Source organism: Oncorhynchus keta, chromosome 3, assembly GCF_023373465.1.
Source record: "Oncorhynchus keta strain PuntledgeMale-10-30-2019 chromosome 3, Oket_V2, whole genome shotgun sequence".
Lineage (NCBI taxonomy): Eukaryota > Metazoa > Chordata > Actinopteri > Salmoniformes > Salmonidae > Oncorhynchus > Oncorhynchus keta.
Window position 1 is genome coordinate 18,395,829 of NC_068423.1, and position 19,468 is coordinate 18,415,296.

The window sequence follows — 19,468 nt, forward strand, 5'->3', positions numbered from 1 at the left end:
ATAATTAGGGAAGTTTCCAATATTTAATTTAGGAATCATGACATTGACATGTATATAATCAAATCAGAGAATTTGCGTTGTGTAATACACTCGGTGCGGTGTGCCTGATGCATTTGATGTATCCATTTTAAACAAGTCATTTCCATTGTCTCATGGCATTGCATAAGCTGGATGCAGTGGATCAAATTGCAGGTGTATTTTTTTTAAACCTTAATTAAGAGCTTAAGAACAAATTCTTATTTTCAATTACAGCCTAGGAGCAGTGGCTTAACTGCCTTGTTCAGGAACAGAACGACAGATTTTTTACCTTGTCAGCTCGGGAATTCAATCTTGCAACCTTTCAGTTACTGGTTCAACGCTCTAACCACTAGGCGACCTGCCGCAACGGCCAATACATTGTTGCCTTTTCACTTTGCGTATAGACTATAAAACAAGAATGATAAATAAATAAACAGTACCTGACACTATGCATTGCGCTTATCATCATTTCAATGTTTCGATACTTGACAACTTCAAAGTTGTTGCACATTGTGCAGTGTGTCGCAGCGTTTTCACTATGCATATGGACTAGGAAACACAAATATACACAGTTGTTGCACATTATGCAGTGTCTGTCTTGGTACCTTGACGTTTTCTAACTTTTTAACCGGACAGGAGCTTGTGAGCCAGTAGTTGTGGTCACTGGACTAACGTTAGTTGTGTTAGGGCTCCACCTGTCAGATTTGCTTGGAACATGAAGCACAGAATCCTGACCTACACATTGAGTAACAAAAAAAGTTACGTTTTATGATAGGGGATTAGTTTATTTTGTACCATATTGGTTGTAGCCACATCATTAAATCCATAGTTTTACATGTGTTGTTCTTTACCTTGAAGAATCTTCGTTCAATGCTGTCCCATGCCACAGAAATATTGAGGAAATTATTTGACTGTTTCTATTCCAAAGCGGTAGGGGGCATCTGTCAAGCAAATTGCGCCGAGCTTCACGCTGAACGGGTCAAGAGCAAGAGTGGAATCGCTAGGTGAGTGTCACGACCAGTCCAGCAAACTGTGATGGTTAATTTGTTTTTGTAAATCATTTAAAAGTTCTAATTACAAATACATGGGTCAATACAACACATTTCACAAGGTGTCCTGCTAGTGGGATTTTTTTTCTACAAAGTAACGACTGTAGTTCAGGCACGAGGCTGCATGCTAACTGGAGGTCAAAGCTATCAAAATTAAGGTTTCGGTTTTGTAACATGCAAAGTGAAACTACTATCTAGCTAGTGTTTTCACAGTTTCGATTATTGTCAAACATTTTTAGATATAGACTTAAAATAACACCAATTCCATCATCAGGTATGTAGGTCATATCATATTACTAGCTAGCTAACAACTGTCAAATGCTGTCGTGTCAAGCAGGACGCAACAGTACGGAGATTTTTAACCGGCATTGTTAGCTTGCCAGTGTTGTGACAGCCATATGTCATCATGTTAGCTAACTGCTAACAATATTTGTAGGATGGACATGAACATGTAATGTTAGCTAGCTAAACAGGATTGAGTGTACATTTTTAAGAATTGATGTAATTTCTCAGCTAATGTCTAAGCCTATTTTCAATGAGGGTTTTCTGAATTTAAGTGGAATTCACACATTGTTCTTGTTGGATAAAGAGTACAGCAATTGTATAGCAGCTAAGCTATGTTGTTCACTTTCAACTGATGAAGTTTGGAGACTGTCATTTTGTTTTCCATCCCCCAGTCATCTAAGATGGTGTTGAAGGAGATTCCAACTGAAAGTATTTCCCAGCCCTTGGGCCGGAATGAAGTCTTTGGTTTACTCTTCCGACTGACCATATTTGGTGCAGTCACTTACTTCACCATAAAGTGGATGGTTGATGCCATTGATCCCACAAGGAAACAGAAAATGGAAGCACAGAAACAGGTGAAGTTTTCAATATACAGTAGCCAAGTTTGAAATGTTTGCTTCTGAGTGTTTTCTGTGGATATCTATCATGTTTGTTGGGACTGTATTGGAATGTACAGAGCTAGGTAGATGGCTATTGACAGGTGGGTTTTTTTCAGGCAGAGAAACTCATGAAGCAGATCGGTGTGCAGAATGTCAAGCTCTCAGAGTATGAGATGAGCATTGCAGCACATCTGGTGGACCCGTTGACCATGCAGGTAAGAGAGCTGCTTCAATACACCATTGCTTGAACCCAACTGTTACAAGTGTTGGTTTTTCCATTTATATTTTGAGGTTGGACATTAGCACATTGGGTGCATCGATTGGTGTCACCTCATTAGTCTGTATGTGTTGAACCTGTGCTGGCATGGCTTCTCGTTAGTCAGAAGGAGTTTCATCTGCTGGTACAGGGGATATTTGAGAGCGGGTGCTCCAGTTACCTTGAGAGATGTGGAGGGTTAACACCTTTAGTTGGCGCTCCCGCTATGATTTCTAATAAATTATCCTTCATCTGTTCTTCCCTGGTAGTTTTGCTCCACCTTCAGGTTTGATTCCTGTCTAAGTTTGGGGTGGGTTTAATTTTGTTTGCCTCTTGGGCAAATTTAGTGGCCGCTCATGGTGGGTGTCTTTTAGGTCCCAGTTGTTGTTGTTAGTCAACTTTCAGTGGACAACATGACGAGTGTCTTTGAGAACCATTCCTAGAACCCCACCTGTTTTGTTTTGGTTGTCAGTAACTCTTTGTTAGTTCCCCCTTCTGTTTGAGTTACAATGTTAGGTGTCTTGCTGGGTAACAACATTCCAACAGAAACAAATAATGAAGGAAGCACTACATAAAGTGTCTTAAGGTTGTTGGAACAGATTCAATGTGCCTTGGAATAGATTCTACAAGTGTCTGGAATGCTATTGGAGGGATACGACACCATTCTTCCACAAGAAATGACTTTTTTGTAAATGGTGGAAAACACTGTCTGAGGCGCTGCTCCGTAATCTCCCTTAAGTGTTTTAATTGGTTTGAGGTCTGTGACTGACGCACACACACCCTTTAAACCCCTGTGTGCCTTTGAGACCCCTCTTTCAAAGTCACTGAGATCTCTTCTAGCCATGGTAGGCAGAATAATGGGCAACTGGGCATTTTTATACTTGACCCTATTAACTCAGGATCCACATCTACAGTGCATTTGGAAAGTATTCAGACCCCTTTCCCACATTGTTATATTACAGCTGTATTAAAAAATGGTACACCCCCAGCAAAACTGGGTTTTTAGAAATTTCAGCAAATGTATTGAAGCAGCGATTACGTCCTCGAGTCTTCTTGGGTATGACACTACAAGTTTGGCACACCTTTATTTGGGGAGTTTCTCCAATTCTTCTCTGCAGATGCTCTCAAGCTCTGTCATGTTGGATGGGGAGTGTCGCTGCACAGCTATTTTCAGGTATCTCCAGAGATGTTCAAGTCTGGGCTCTGGCTGGGCCACTCAAGGACATTGAGACTTGTCCCGAAGCCACTCCTGCATTGTCTTGGCTGTGTGCTTAGGTTTGTTGTCCTGTTGGAAGGGGAACCTTCGCCCCAGTCTGAGGTCCTGAGCGCTCTGGAGCAGGTTTTCATCAAGGATCTCTCTACTTTGCTCTACTCATCTTTCCCTCGATCCTGACTAGTCTCCCAGTCCCTAACGCTGGAAAAACATCCCCACAGCATGATGCTGCCACCACCGTGGGGATGGTGCGAGGTTTCCTCCAGACATGACGCTTGGCATTCAGGCCAAAGAGTTTAATCTTGGTTTCATCAGACCAGAGAATGTTTTTTATCATGGTCTGAGAGTCTTCAGGTTCCTTTTGGCAAACTCCAAGTGGGCAGTCATGTGCCTTTTACAGAGGAGTGGCTTCTGTCTGGTCACTCTACCATAAAGGCCTGATTGGTGTAGTGCTGCACAGATTGTTGTCCTTCTGGAAGGTTATCGCATCTCCACAGAGGAACTCTGGAGCTCTGTCAGAGTGCTCATTGGGTTCTTGGTCACCAAGGCCCTTCCCCGATTGCTCAGTTCGGCCGGGCATCCAGCTCTAGGAAGAGTCTTAGTGGTTCCAAACTTCCATTTAAGAATGATGGAGGCCTTGGGGACCTTCAATACTTCAGAAATGTTTTGGTACCCTTCCCCAGATCTGTGCCTCAACGCAATCCTGTCTCGGAGCTCTACGGACAACTCTTCGACCTCATGGCTTGGTTTTTGCTCTGACATGAACTGTGGGACCTGATATTGACAGGTGTGTGCCTTTCCAAATCATGTTCAATCGGTTAAATGTACCACAGAGGGACTCCAATCAAGTTTTAGGAACATCTCAAGGATGATCAATGGAAACAGGATGCCGCCTGAGCTCAATTTCAAGTCTCGTAGCAAAGAGTTTGAATACTAATTTTTTTCTATAAATTTGCTTTCATTTGTGTGTAGATTGATTAAAAAAAATGTAATCCATTTTAGAATAAGGCTGTAATGTAACAAAATGTGTAAAAAGTAAAAGGGTCTGAATACTTTCCAAATGCACTGTATGTGGAAGCACCTGCTTTCAATATACTTCATCCCTCATTTACTCATTTTATTTTGGCAGTCACCTGTATGTCTGTTCCCCATAACTAACTGATGTGATGCTCCCTCTACAGATCACATGGAGTGATATTGCTGGCCTAGATGAAGTCATCACTGAGCTGAAAGACACTGTCATACTTCCCATCCAGATGAGACACCTGTTCAAGGGATCCAGACTGCTTCAGCCACCAAAAGGTGAGTCTCTTGTTTTCATACAAGATTTGCTTTTTGAGACCGGTGCACAAGCCTAGATAGACACGCATATAAAGGTTCAACAGGACTGCCTTCAGTCTTTAGCCACTCCTCTTACCCTTTCATTATGATAACAGGTGTGCTGCTGTATGGACCACCTGGCTGTGGGAAGACGCTGATCGCCAAAGCAACTGCCAAAGATGCTGGTTTCCGCTTCATCAACCTGCAGCCTTCCACCCTCACAGACAAGTGGTATGGAGAGTCCCAGAAACTGGCTTCTGCCGTCTTCTCTCTAGCCATTAAGCTCCAGCCTTCAATCATCTTCATAGATGAGATTGGTAAATGCTTATTTTACCATTATCTTTCACAGATGCCCTACAGTACTTTAAATCTGGTTTGGGTACTTCAGCTAAGCCAGTTATGTTGTCATCATCCCCGGCTCCTGTCGATCCTGTAATGTTCTGTTACAGACTCTTTCCTGAGAAGCCGTTCCAGCTCTGACCACGAGGCCACAGCCATGATGAAGGCTCAGTTCATGAGCTTGTGGGATGGGCTTGAGACGGACTACAACTGCCAGGTGGGTCCATTATGATGGATAAGCAAAAAGGTGCGACAGGTCCACACTCCAAAAGATGTCGCGTAAAGCTTACTTCATTTTGTATTTGTTTTTATTATTTTCACTGCATCAGGGGGAGCGTACACAGACGTTTCAGTTTTGCAGCCTTTGTTGTGTTGGTAATTAAATACATTGATCATCATGTGACTCCTGTCTGGTTGAGTCTCTCTCAACTGCCTCTCACCTTTTCCTCATGTAGGTCATCATTATGGGGGCCACTAACCGTCCACAGGATCTCGACTCCGCCATTCTGAGGAGAATGCCCACAAGATTTCACATAAATCAGCCTGTGAGTCTATTCAAACTGTACACGTTTATCGGTATATACACAGTACTATGAACAGGGCTGTGACGGTCCTGGAATTTTGGATGATTGTAATTGGCCAGACAAAGACCACTGTCTCCGTAATAACCGTTCAAATAGCAAAATCTGGTCTTGGCTGCATGTGCTACCATAGAAATAGAATGAATAGAACAGATGTCGCCATTCAAGTCAATAATGGCGTAGTTGGTGGACTGGCGGCCATTGCGAGTGTACTCATAGGAGCAAAGCAGAAAGTGTACCCATCAATATGTGCTGTAATTTGTTGATTCAATTCAATTGGCATGACAAAAAATACACTACATTGCATGAGCCACATCAGTTAGCATCATTGAAATGAACATTCTATATTACCATGGGAATTATTGCGTCACAATACTAGGCAGCCATTGCGAGTGTACCCATGAGTAGGGCTGTGGCGGTCACACAATTTCGTCAGTTGGTGATGGTCAAGAAATTAACTGTCTGTCTGACCGTTAATTAACAAACACATTTAGCATCTCCTGGCTTACACACACAGCCTACAAGCCACTGATGCAGACCTTTTGGAACAGTTCCCTTTTTAAAAAGTCTAATAAATCCATGTAATATAGCCTACACCTTAAAAATAAATCCATTATTTATTTTAGACAAGTCTAAAGATATGATATGAAGAAAATGTAGTCTTATTTCAGAAGAACAAAATAGCATACTCTTGTCTTGTTAGGTCCAGATCGGCTATGGCTATGTGCTACACTAGTTCATTTAGCAGACAAGATTTGCTTAGAATTCTGTGGCATTATTTTATAGTATGTAGAATGAATACAATTGAACAAGCAAAAAAAATGTCAAGGATATTTTCTCCAAACGTTTTGAGGGAGTGCGCACATGCGGCTATTCTGTGTTGAGCGGTTATCAAAGAAATGGGTATTCCTATATGTTTAATTTAGTTATTCATGTAACTTTAGTAGATCTACAAACATTGGGCAATATGTTTTGAGTTTTAATACATTGTAAGGCTCTAATGACTAATGATTGAAAGGCATGAGCTCTGCTTTGTTTTTTGTGCAGGCTGTGAACACTACATCAGTCACTCATTCACAATTTGACAAGCACTTAATAATGCCTTGAATTTCACGGCGGCATCCCGTTTGTGTGGCCGTAAAAATTCATGCCTTTTGAGGCCAGTGGCCGTTGTGCCCTTCTCCCTGAGTGCTGCGCGCTCCATCACGTGATTGGGTCTTTCTCACAGGCTACAAGTGAAGACCGACACATTGGGGACGCAACCAACAACATGTAGGCCTTAACGAACAGCAAAAGCACTAGCCTATGTTAATCTACTATCCCCCATAGTACAGAAGTCGACCTATTCTGTACGAGAAATAAATATTCCAAACATAGTCTGGGACAGTTGTGGGATGCTATAGATCCCAAATTAATACAACCACTAGGATAAAAAAATAAAAAAAATGTACGCAATGTAGCTGATTCAACAGATCAGAAAGTTTAGCTTAATGTTGATAAACAATTTCTTCACATAAGCGCTGTAATGTGCACACTGCAGTAGGCTAGAAGCGTGAATGTTCCATTAGTGGAAACACCATTATCAAAAGTGACCGCAAATGCGATTATGCATGTAATGGTTCTATAATAAAGGTGCATTTTTAAGGTGATTTTTTTTTATGGTATTTTTACGTTCGGTGAACAGGTCAGGATTCCATAGCCGCAGGCAGAATAGTTGAAACTGGAGCAGCAGCACGACCAGGTGGACTAGAGACAGCAAGGAGGCCAGGTAGTCCTGAGGCATGGGCTCAGGTCCTCCAGGAGGGGGGAGAGAGAATTAGAGGGAGCATACTTAAATTCACACAGGATACCGGGTAAGACAGGATAATTACACCAGATTTAAGACTGACCCTAGCCCCCCGACACACAAACTATTGCAGCATAGATACTGGAGGCTGTGACGAGGGGTTCGGAAGACACTGTGGCCCCATCCGACGATACAGGCCAAACAGCCCCACACCACTAGAGGGATATCTATAAACCACCAACTTACTACCCTGAGACAAGGCTGAGTATAGCTCACAAAGATCTCTCCCATGGCACAAACCTATGGGTGTGCCAACCCGGACTGGAAGATCACGTCAGTGACTCAACCACTCAAGTGATGCACCGCTCTTAGGGACTGCATGGAAGAGCACCAGTAAGACAGTGACTCAGCCCCTGTAAAAGGATCAGAGGCAGAGAATCCCAGTGCAGAGAAGGGGAGGCAAACCGCCCTTGCCATTCACATTCGCACCCCTGGTCCAGACTACACTCAATCATAGAACCTACTGAAGAGATGAGTCTTCAATAAAGACAAAGGTTGAGACAGTGTCTGTGTCTCTCACATGGATAGGCAGACCATTCCATAAAAATGGAGCTCTATAGAAGAAAGCCTTGCCACCAGCTGTTTGCTTAGACATTTTAGGGACATGACCAAATCAGAGAGATGGGTAGGAGTAAAACTTTGAAATCAGCCCTAGCCTTAACAGGAAACTAGAGGCAAGCACTGGAGTAATATGATCACATCTTTTGGTTCTAGTCAAGATTCTAGCAGCCGTGTTTAGCACTAACTGAAGTTTATTTAGTGCTTTCTCCGGGTAGCTAGAAAGTAGAGCATTGCAGTAGTGACAAAAGCATGGATTAGTTTTTCTGCGTAATTTTTGGACATAATGTTTCAGATTTTTGCAGTGTTACAAAGATGTATGCCAGTTTGGCTCTACGCCCCTTGTTAAGCGGAGTAATGTGCTTAATTTGAAAAGTTATTAGTTGTGATACAAACCTGTTAAAATGTATAGGACTATGGGCTAGGCTACATGAGGTGTGTGACTATGATTTGAAATGGTCATAAAAAAGGCATTGTTTCTATTGCTGGGAATAGTGATAATATATCATTCACAAGTGATAGGCTAATATTGTCACCCGTCAGAGTATTCTTGATTTAATCTTGTTTTTACATAAACTAAATAATATATGTGGTGGTAATACAGTCACCACAACAGCCCTACCCGTGAGTTTACCAGTTCGATTGCCATGGTTAGAGGTGCCAAGCCCATTCTATTCATCGTTTGCTACAACACTTTGCTAGTTTCAGCAAGGGGCAACACAGTTTCATCATGTTGTTATCGCAGAAACGGACTCAACCGTACGAATGCCAGCCGTCCTGTCTTCAGTCAGCTGTTCGCCCTGGCCTCCCCAAAAATATATAGATATTATGACGGTTATTTACTTTTCATGACTGTCTTCATCCATAACTGTCAGTAGCACGGTTATTTGGTAATTGAGCCAGCCCTAACTATGGTTATTTATGCAGTAGTATATGAGATTACCTGAAATGTATTACATTCCTGCCAAAAACTATTATTGTCTTACAGAATCGCATGCAGAGGGAAGAAATCTTGAAACTCATATTGAAAAATGAAAATGTAAGTTTTACATGGTAATTAAATTACACAATTACACATTTGTCTGTGTTTCCACTAAACTTCCCCATGCATTTCTCAGGTGGATCCCGCTGTTGACTTTGTTGACATGGCGAAGGAGACTGACGGATTCTCAGGAAGTGATCTCCGAGAGATGTGTCGGGATGCTGCTCTGTTATGCGTGCGGGATTTTGTCCATAACCCCCATGCCGATGAAAGGTACCACACCCCTCTGACTGGACATATAAATACGCACTTCTTGAGACCTATCTTGATCTCCCAATACCAATGTCTTTACATTGGCTTTTCATATGAGCATTAGTAGTGATTAGTGATTTTCACACTAAGAGTGCCTTCTGTAGTTACCAGCAAGATAATGACCTTGTCTTTGTCTCCAGGATCCAGGATCAAATCCGGTCCATCAATCAGGACGACATGCAGACTGCCAGGCAGAAGATGAGGAAGTCGAAGTCGGCAGACGGACAGACGGTTCTGATTCATTCTACTCTGGATTGAGTCTTGACATGCAAAGGAGAACTATTAAGCGCCTGGATATGCTTTCCTTATTATTTTTTATGTATGTAGAGTACTTACTGGTGGAGAGAACATGAAGAGATATACATAAGTGTAATGTCTATCATAACATCACTTTGTAATGTCTTAGCTCATTTGCTATTTTAAGAACATTTAGTTCAATGCATTGACATGAAATAATTCTGTCAATTCTATTTGTTATGTGGAAGTTAGGCGTTACGTGATACTTATGTTGGCATTAGTGTCTTATGTATCTGGCCAACCAAGGTCTCACTGAAACTGGCTCTTGAGACTGCAAAATATGGGCACAGCCATGGATCCCTTCAGGTGTGATAGTACATAATTGCCTCCCTATTACTTATGACACACAGCAATATTGACTTAGCCTTGGGCTTTTATCTGATCACATGTTGCTTCTTTTGGTACTGTATGTTTTTTTTATTTTATCTAGGAAAGCAGTTTATCGAACGAGTGTAACATCGGTAATAAAATTTGCCACTTATAGTTGGCACTGTCATTGTTCAACTATTAGCTAGTTGTACAATTGAGTGGTTCTCAGAATTACGAATTAGATCAGAAGTTATCATGCATGATAAAATATTTATCAGAACAATTCAACGCCTATTTGAAAGTGAATTATCACTGGATGTTGTGAAGAGAGCATGGTACCAGATGCAGAGACATGGCCTTTTTCAAACTTCAATATATCAGGAAACCTGCATTGTGCTTTTATGCCCTGGTCTTCAGCCCAGGGTTAATTTACAGTAGAATCTAATAACTGCTTGTGGTGATCGTCATGTCTTATAGTTTCTGTTTATCCCTTGTGATTACCAGGATGCTTAAATGGTTGGTTGATTATTTCTACATGACAAACTTCCTGTATCTACCACATGTGTGATTGCCAATTCAGTTGACTTGAATGACCAGTTTTCTATGGACATTTTTTTTTTTTTTGGGGGGATTGGTGGAAATTATAATTATTGAACTTTGGTTTAGGTAAAATGCTTGCTTTGCTTTTTATATTGACTAATTTTTAGAATTTGTCTTACCCTGAATTCTGGTGTCTGCTAAAATAAATTACACCAATATTGTTCATTGTCATGTAATCATTTATTTGCTTGAAACTTCCTGAAAAGTAATGATATAAAAAAGGCTAGATGCAGTATAAGAACATTTAGAAATTAGGTACCATGGCATCACTTGATAAATATAGTTTCATTCATTACACAGGGATAGTTAAAACCCCTTCCACTCATATCACACTCTTGGTCACTCAACTACAGAATTAGTCTTCTCACAGCTTCTAAAACATACATTTGAAGTTACTAGCTTGGAAGTACAGATGCAGTAAAGACATAGGTAACAAAAGTGATCTGTTAAAACATTCATATTGATTTCTTCACAACTCTGACTTCCATCTTTTTTTTTTTACACCGCTTACAGATTTATTTTGACCCTCACATCAAACTAGATAATTTCCAGTTTATATGATATTCAATTTTGTAAAAAAAACAAAGGCTCAGGCATGTATTTCATTAATGCCTAGATGTCTACAGTACTTGATTTAAAATGAAAATATAAAATAGAGAAGCTTAAAAGTAAGGTGTGTGTGTGTTCATTCGTCCTTCTGCAGGGAGCTGTAGTACTCTGTGAGGACCTTCCAGGCCTTATTGGCCATGAAACCATCTGGAGGGTTCTCTCCGCTACGTGCCATCCTCCTCATCTTGGTCCCAGATATGAACTCAAATTCCTGGTGTCTGGAAAGGAAGGTAAGACAAAGTGAGTGAAGCAGCTTGATTCAATCTCTCAGTTACTTTTTGACATTGTAGGAAAGGTTTTCCGGAGCCCTAGTTATTGCTTACAACTAGAGCCCAGAGATTTTCCTGGTCAGGCCACATAGCCCGGAAAAACGTATGGGCCAAAATATTAGCTGTCAATGTACCTCTCCTTATCGTAGAAGTCCATAGATCTTTTAGTCTTGTTGTAGGCAGCCACTCTGAAGGGGATGATCTCTACAGAGGGGAGACCAGGGGCCATGGTGAGGACCTTGGCCCCGTGGGTGGGCTCATACAGGCTCTGCTTGGTCTCGGGGTGAGGCATGCCCGCAGGGTCACGACCAACGATGTAGAAGTTGGCACCAGCTATCATTCGTGCCCGGCAGTGCCACTGTACCTAACGGGTGGAAAAACAAACACCTGTCTAGTGACTACAGATATGATCTGATTCTACTGAATAAAACAATGCTTAGAAATACTAAATATTTTATACAGAGATTAGTGTCCAGCAGTGGCAACCTGTCATTCAGGGCAGTTGGGGCAATATATAATAATAATATACAGTACCAGTCAAAAGTTTGGACACACCTACTCATTCAATATTTGTTCTTTATTTTTTACTATTTTCTACATTGTAGAATAATAGTGAAGACATCAAAACTATGAAATAATACATAAGGAATCATGTAGTAACCAAAAAAAGTTCTTCAAAGTAGCCACCCTTTGTCTTGCCAGCTTTGCACACTCTTGGGATTCTCTCAACCAGCTTCATGAGTCACGTGCGTTTTGAGGCAAGAAACACTGAAGCATGTATGAGAGCATCAGCTGTTCCGGACGACTGTGTGATCACGCTCTCGGTAGCCGACGTGAGTATGATCTTTAAACAGGTCAAAATTCACAAGGCTGCAGGGCAAGACGGATTACCAGGACGTGTACTCTGAGAATGCGCTGACTAACTGGCAAGTGTCGTCACTGACATTTTCAACCTGACCTTGGCCCGAGTCTGTAATACCTACATGTTTCAAGCAGACCACCATAGTCCCTGCGCCCAAGAACACCAAGGTAACCTACCTAAATGACTACCAACCCATAGAACTCAGGTCTGTAGCCATGAAGTGCTTTGAATGGCTGGTCATAGCTCACATCATCACCATCATCCCATAAACCCTAGACCCACTCCAATTTCCATACCGCCCCAACGGATCCACAGATGACGCAATCTCTACTGCACTTCACACTTCCCTTTCCCACCTGGACAAAGGGGACACCAACATCAGACTGCTGTTCATTGACTACAGCTCAGTGTTCAACATCATATTGCCCTCAAAGCTCATCACTAAGCTAAGGACCCTGGGACTAAACACCTCCCTCTGCAACTGGATCCTGGACTTCCTGATGGGCCGCCCCCAGCTGGTAAGGGTAGGCAACAACCCATCTGCCACGCTGATCCTCAACACACAGCCCCTCAGGGGTGCGTGCTTAGTCCCTTCCTGTACTCATTGTTGACCATGACTGCTTGGTCAAGGACGACTCCAACACCATAATTACGTTTGCCAACGACAAAGGTAGTAAGCCTGATCACTGACAACAATGAGACAGCCTGTAGGGAGGAAGTCAGAGACCTTGCAGAGCTCAGGGGTTGGTAATCTTCTCTAGGTGCATAGTGATTGGCTCAGTGTTCTGTTATTCATTGGGACACTATGTTGTCGCAAAATCTTCGGGGAGAGATAGAAAGTTCAAGCCCCCTTGGGTGCTGCCATAGATTTACATTAGAAGTGCCCATCCAAGAAGGCTCAAGGTCATTGATCACAGATAAAATTACGTCAAATCACTTGACATCTACCATAGCTTAGCTAGCAAACTAGACAACAAGTCATCATCATGAATCACGTTGACAAATCCTTTTCAATCTTTGTCATATGAAGAGAAATAAAACATATAGGTGCTCATTGGACATAAACATTAGACAACAAGTTGGAAATTGCAAATTTATCCATGAGTTGTTTGGAAAGAATCCGTGGATAACTGCAAGCGTTGCAAAGCAATCACTATGTTGCTTCCGCTGCCTGCTATTCGGCGGAGAGGGTGTGTGGTCCAAGTCTGCGTTTAAGAGACTCTTTTCCAAGCTTTAAAGGATAAACATAAAAGTTTGAATACATTGGCCATGCTGTCAAGCCAGCATGAATTCTGCCACGTTCAAAACAACTGGAACTCGGAACTGGGAAATCTCAGACTTCAGTGAGTTCAAGACAACTGGGAACTCTGGGGGGAAACGATGAGCTCTGACTGGGAAAATACGTTTTGAACGATCATCCAACTTGGAATTTCAAGTTGGGAACTCAGGCCTTTTTCTAGAGCTACGACCTGAAGATCACTGACGTTATTATCCAACCTTGTTTTTTCTGAGTTCCCAGTTGTCTTGAAAGCACCATAAATCCAGAGAATGCCAAACATTGATGATAAAGTTCCAGGACAAAACTTGAAGGACTGCCGCACCACCTTCCTGTTCAAGTGAGCAAAGCACAACGTTGAGTCCAAAATAAATAAATAAATAAAGATTCACATTATAAAACCGCCACTTGTATCCAGTTAGATTTCACTTACACTGTTTGAACTATCTAAGATGTAGAGACCAAGGGGAAACCATAGCCCTACCTCAGTGGGTCCAGCATACATCATGGGAGAGGGGAATATGGCCACGATGGTGCTGGCTGGGTCCAGTACCCCCTCCTCCAGTACGGCAGCATGCTGTTTTATTCGCCAGTCCAGAGGCACGTCATCGTCTTTGGTCCAGCCTCCCAGCGGGTGGAGCAGCAGGACAGGGTTCTTGTAGCCTCGCTCCAGCAGCCGCCGCTTCGTGTCTTGCATCAGGAGGGCGTGGCCGTTGTGGACCGGGTTGCGAAGCTGGAAGGCGAAGACGGCATCTGGGGGAACGCAAAAAAAGGAGGTTCCTTAAGTCTTCTTCATCATCACTGTGTTTTTTCAGTGTTTGCTTTAAGTAGACATTAGCATACACAATGCAGCACTAAGAGAGACAGCAGACAGGAAGTGCATATTAAACAGAATATAATAAGCTATTCACCTGCTTTCATTTCCTTGAACTTTTGCTTCAGTTCTCTTGGAGTGAAGCGGTATTGGTCCAGACCATCATTCCATTTGATTTGCTCTAGCACCTCCAAATCTCCACCAACCAGCCAATCACCACCCTCCATAACCATCTGTGAGATTATATATATATATTTTTTTACATTTCTGATTTCTCATTGAAGTATGTTCTGTTGACAAGCAAGTTCATGATATTAACAGGGACAGTTCTAAAAGGCAATTCTAACCTTGATGTAAGGATGCTGAGGACATGTGGTTCCCCACTGCCTGGCACAACGCTCTTCCTTCCGATGTTCATAAAACTCAGGGTTGCGGAGAATTGCCACTCTGCAACCTTTGAACTCAAGGGCGAACGCTGCGCACCCGTCCAGCTTCTCTTTGCTCTCTTTGGAAACGGGCAGGACGATCGGCACAGAGAGGTTGATGTTTCCACCTGCCAACCACATGTCATTCTATGTCACTGACAGAAAAGTCAACAGACCTCTGTTGGCTCATTGTGAGCGCTATTGACTTTATGTGAGGTAGGTGTTGTTACATGTGCATAACATGTCGATATTACAGACAAACATGGGCCCTATTAAGAACAATCCATTCAATTGATATGAGCATACGCTACATTAAAGTGTGTCGTCTATGAAGTTATAAAATACCAGTATTACCATCCAGAAGAGTGTCGAAGTGCAGAACCTGCAGGAACTCCCTCTCCCTCATGAAGCCCTTGAGGGGGCTGGCCCAGCCCTCCGCCAGCACCTGCACCCACTGGAGGTCCAGCTACAGGAAATACAGAACAAAACGTCAGTAGGGTGTGGTCCCATCAGGTGATACCACTCAACATAAAGGGTCAGATTGTGTGTGTCAAACTCCAAAATGTGCATATAAGAATGATTTGTTACCTTGGTGATGCTGACGGTAGGCAGTGTCTTGGCGTCGCTCAGTGCCAAGTCCAGCTTGTTCTCTGGCACAAAGAGCTCAGTCACTTCCTCTGTCACACCAGTGGGTACAATATTCTACAAAACAAAAGGATCACTGTGATAGCACATTAACAAGTTAATTTCGAATGACTAGAACATTTTCCTCACCGTAGAGATACAATGATGAATACACCACAGACAGGCGAGGCCCAGCGAAGGCTCAGGGACCATAGATAGACTCACCTGTTCCTTAAGCAGCTCGACCACCTGCTGGATGCACTCAGTCGCTGAGATCTCTCCAGTCTTCAGCACAAGATCAGGTGACTCAGGCTTCTCAAAAGGCGAATCAATGCCCGTAAAGCCTAAGGGGAGGGGGTCAGGATACCTGTTAAGGACTTTGTCAATAATTTACACTACTTTAGTGCGGAGTCAATATAGTGCCACTCTGCAATACACATCCCTCTAGTGGTGTGGGGGCTGTGCTTTGGCAAAGTGGGTGGGGTTATATCCTTCCTGTTTGGCCCTGTCCGGGGGTGTCCTCGGATGGGGCCACAGTGTCTCCTGACCCCTCCTGTCTCAGCCTCCAGTATTTATGCTGCAGTAGTTTATGTGTCGGGGGGCTAGGGTCAGTTTGTTATATCTGGAGTACTTCTCCTGTCCTATTCGGTGTCCTGTGTGAATTTAAGTGTGCTCTCTCTAATTCTCTCTTTTTCTCTTTCTTTCTCTTTCTCGGAGGACCTGAGCCCTAGGACCATGCCTCAGGACTACCTGACATGATGGCTCCTTGCTGTCCCCAGTCCACCTGGCCGTGCTGCTGCTCCAGTTTCAACTGTTCTGCCTTATTATTATTGGACCATGCTGGTCATTTATGAACATTTGAACATCTTGGCCATGTTCTGTTATAATCGCCACCCGGCACAGCCAGAAGAGGACTGGCCACCCCACATAGCCTGGTTCCTCTCTGTGTTTCTTCCTAGGGTTTGGCCTTTCTAGAGAGTTTTTCCTAGCCACAGTGCTTCTACACCTGCATTGCTTGCTGTTTGGGGTTTTAGGCTGGGTTTCTGTACAGCACTTTGAGATATCAGCTGATGTACGAATTTTGATTTGATTTGAGTGCTTTGGCTGTACATTATATAACCCCACACTTTTTGCTTGTTCAACAGCATGTTAAGTAGTAGACTTTGAAGCCATGTGATATATACTTGTAAATGTAGCTGTGTGTAATGTACTGGAACAGAGAACTGGAACGCTGGAGGACAGAGTCAGTCTGATCAGTACCTTTAATCTCTCCAGCACGGGCCTTCTTGTAGAGGCCTTTGACATCTCTGCTCTCACACACCTCCAGGGGAGCGTCGACGAACACCTCAAAGAACGGCAGCCCAGATTGTACATGGATCTTTTTGGCTTCTTGCCGGTCCTATGCACAGGAGAAAGAGACTGGGGTAGCAAAAATCAACATGTTTGCCATCTTGATTTTACTTCCATAACAAAAAGAGGTTCTCAAAACCAAATACCAACGGAAGTGAATGCAATCAGACACAGTATAGCAGCTATACAGGCAAGAGCTCGGATCAATCACAGTGAATGACAGTGATGCTCCTTTGACAATTTTCCAATTGATTATTTCATATCAAGTAGAATTTGAACAGTGTCTTTTTAACTGTCACTCACTCACCTTAGTGAATGGAGAAATGAAGCTGGTGATGCAGACCAATCCTGCGTCTGCAAACAGCTTGGCCACCTCAGCGATGCGCCTGATGTTCTCTTCCCTGTCCACAGAGGTGAAGCCAAGGTTCCTGTTCAGCCCCTGTCTGATGTTATCCCCATCCAGGGAGTAGCAGGGAATACCATGGAACACCAAGTACTCCTCCAGGGCAAAGCCGACGGTCGTCTTTCCGGCACCTGACAAACCTTTAGTACACAGTGACAGTTTACAATACATCCATTATCCAACATGGCTTATGTGAAACTCTGGTCTAGTATTGGAGAGATAAAGAGAGAGGGCATTTGCTTACCAGTGAGCCAGACCGTGCAACCTCTGAAGCCCTCTCTGGTGCCCACCACTTGGCCTCTTTTGGACCGGCTCACATGGTGAGCCTGGTACACAACATTAGTGGCCCTCTGAAGGTCCTGAAACCACAGAGAGACTGCACCATTGCACATCTGCACATTCCTGATCGAGCTATTAGCACAGGACAAAGAAATGCTGCCTTAGGTGTTTGCAACTGAACACAGTATTTTAGTCAGCTGAGAAACACTGAACTGTGCTGTAATTTGTAGTAATAGCTTGATAATGAGTGCCTTAAGTCCTCTGCAAGACATGTATACTTTCCCATTTATTTGAATGCCAAGCAGAACAATCTGTCTGAAAGCCATTCCTCTCAGTTTACAGCTCATCGGGTCATCGTTAGAAGTAAAACCGCAGGGCTGTTCAATTCCGTTCCTGGAGAGTCTAAACACTTCTGGTTTTGGTTTCTACCTGGTAGTTAATTGCACTCACCTGGTGTCCTGGGTCTGAACCAATCCCTGATTAGAAGGAGAGGATGAAAACCAGAAGTGTTTTAGCTCTCCAGGACTGACATTGAAGAGCCCCGTGTAAAAGGGATTTGACTACTGATCAGGCACATACAGACATTAGAAAGATATAAACCCTAACCCAGGGAAGCCTTAATTGTACAGATTATCTAGATACAACAAGGTATACTCATGTCACTCTAGCCTCTTCTAATAAGTCCTTGTCCAGCCTGCCTAATTGCATCTTTGTGGCTTCCCATACTGTGTGGTGTGTAGGCGGACCAGGTTGGTGGGGGCTGCAGAGGGACAGGGGGAAACAAACAGGCCTATTCATTCATACAGTCCTGCAGTGTGGCAGTCAGGCCCAATGCTCACGAGCTGGAACCCCTCAAAGGCCAGGCTGTGCCTCTCCCAGGCCTGCCCAGACACGTGATATCTGAGCTTCATTCATTAGTGACTCTCATAGTGGCTCACTGTTACTGTAGCCTCGCTCCAGCAGACATAACTCCTCAATGAGCCCTTGTTGTTAGGGACATGGATAAACTTAATTAAAACCAGTCCATCTGGAACAACTTGGTTCACTGTTTAGAGAGGCCATAAGACAGATCCAAATGTATAGCCTAGATACCATCACTAAATATGTCACAAGCCTTAATAACATCTCAGCTATTTGAAATAGGGAAGCACATCATACACTATCATATAGTACGACTTACAATACATTCTATACAATAAACGACATGTACAATATCTGTAGGCTATAAAATGCAAATACTGTATATAACATCGGTGGAATATTATATAATGTGGCCGTATAATCTACCTATTGTTATAACTCGAAAAGGAATTTATTAGCCAAGAATCAGTTTTGCATTGCAGTGATTTCCCGAGAAGTGTTCGGTCAATCCACAGGTCTACTGAACCCCCAAAGCTGATTTGTGGCTGAAACTGACTGGGTCACTTTCTTGTGTAGACCACCTAACTAAAAACAGGTAAGAATGATTCTATGCTATATTTTTCTATACACAGCTGGTGAAAAGGGGGAAGGAAGGTAATTGGGTTTAACATAGAACATTCCTACAGAACTTTCAGTTTAGAAATAATGCTAGCTATAGAATAACTTCCGACTCTGCTCCAATGTATCTCTTTCGGTGCTCAACATACGAAGCCTACATGTTTAGATAGAAAAAAAGTTATCCAATTTGATACACTGTCTGCCCCCCACCCAACAAGCACAGATCCGAATGAAATAAGTAACGTAACATTTCAAAAGTCAAACAAAATGACATAGCCTACCGTTCTTTGTTTTTTAATCCCAGACATCGCCGCTTCTTCTGAAACGTTTTAGTTTGGTGACCTAATAATTTATGTTGGTAATGATTAAACTATATTCCCTTCTAAAAAAACGAGTTTGTGTGATTTATCGGAAATAAATCTGACGGGAGACGTCCAATGAAGATTTCTAATCCGACACGTAGCATATTCATAGCCCTGCCTTTTTCGTACCCACTCAATTTCACAGAACGTCA

General features: G+C 42.9%; 2 protein-coding genes across 4 annotated transcripts; one reads left to right on the plus strand and one right to left on the minus strand.

Moving 5' to 3' along the window:
- The first annotated feature begins 173 nt into the window (after positions 1-173).
- LOC118368410 (outer mitochondrial transmembrane helix translocase-like) lies at positions 174-10,725 on the plus strand. Of its 3 annotated transcripts, XM_035752482.2 has the most exons (11): positions 174-192; positions 947-1,022; positions 1,745-1,927; positions 2,068-2,166; positions 4,602-4,722; positions 4,857-5,057; positions 5,190-5,296; positions 5,535-5,624; positions 9,053-9,103; positions 9,183-9,319; positions 9,499-10,725. In XM_035752482.2, the coding sequence occupies exons 3-11, from the start codon at positions 1,754-1,756 to the stop codon at positions 9,614-9,616; spliced, it is 1,098 nt and encodes a 365-aa protein (XP_035608375.1). In that variant the 5' UTR covers positions 174-192; positions 947-1,022; positions 1,745-1,753; the 3' UTR covers positions 9,617-10,725. The 3 variants fall into 3 exon arrangements, with proteins under 3 accessions (XP_035608375.1, XP_052347715.1, XP_035608383.1); XM_052491755.1 differs by lacking the exon at positions 174-192 and having other exon boundaries at positions 929-1,022; XM_035752490.2 differs by lacking the exons at positions 174-192; positions 947-1,022 and adding an exon at positions 1,053-1,341.
- On the minus strand, positions 10,723-19,415 carry papss2b (3'-phosphoadenosine 5'-phosphosulfate synthase 2b). The gene is made up of 12 exons (XM_035752469.2): positions 19,236-19,415; positions 17,441-17,555; positions 17,101-17,336; positions 16,704-16,842; positions 15,669-15,787; positions 15,408-15,521; positions 15,174-15,285; positions 14,742-14,947; positions 14,492-14,627; positions 14,065-14,333; positions 11,577-11,806; positions 10,723-11,391 (listed from the first exon to the last, which is right to left on the minus strand). The coding sequence occupies exons 1-12, from the start codon at positions 19,260-19,262 to the stop codon at positions 11,250-11,252; spliced, it is 1,845 nt and encodes a 614-aa protein (XP_035608362.1). The 5' UTR covers positions 19,263-19,415; the 3' UTR covers positions 10,723-11,249.
- Between the last annotated feature and the right edge of the window lie 53 nt (positions 19,416-19,468).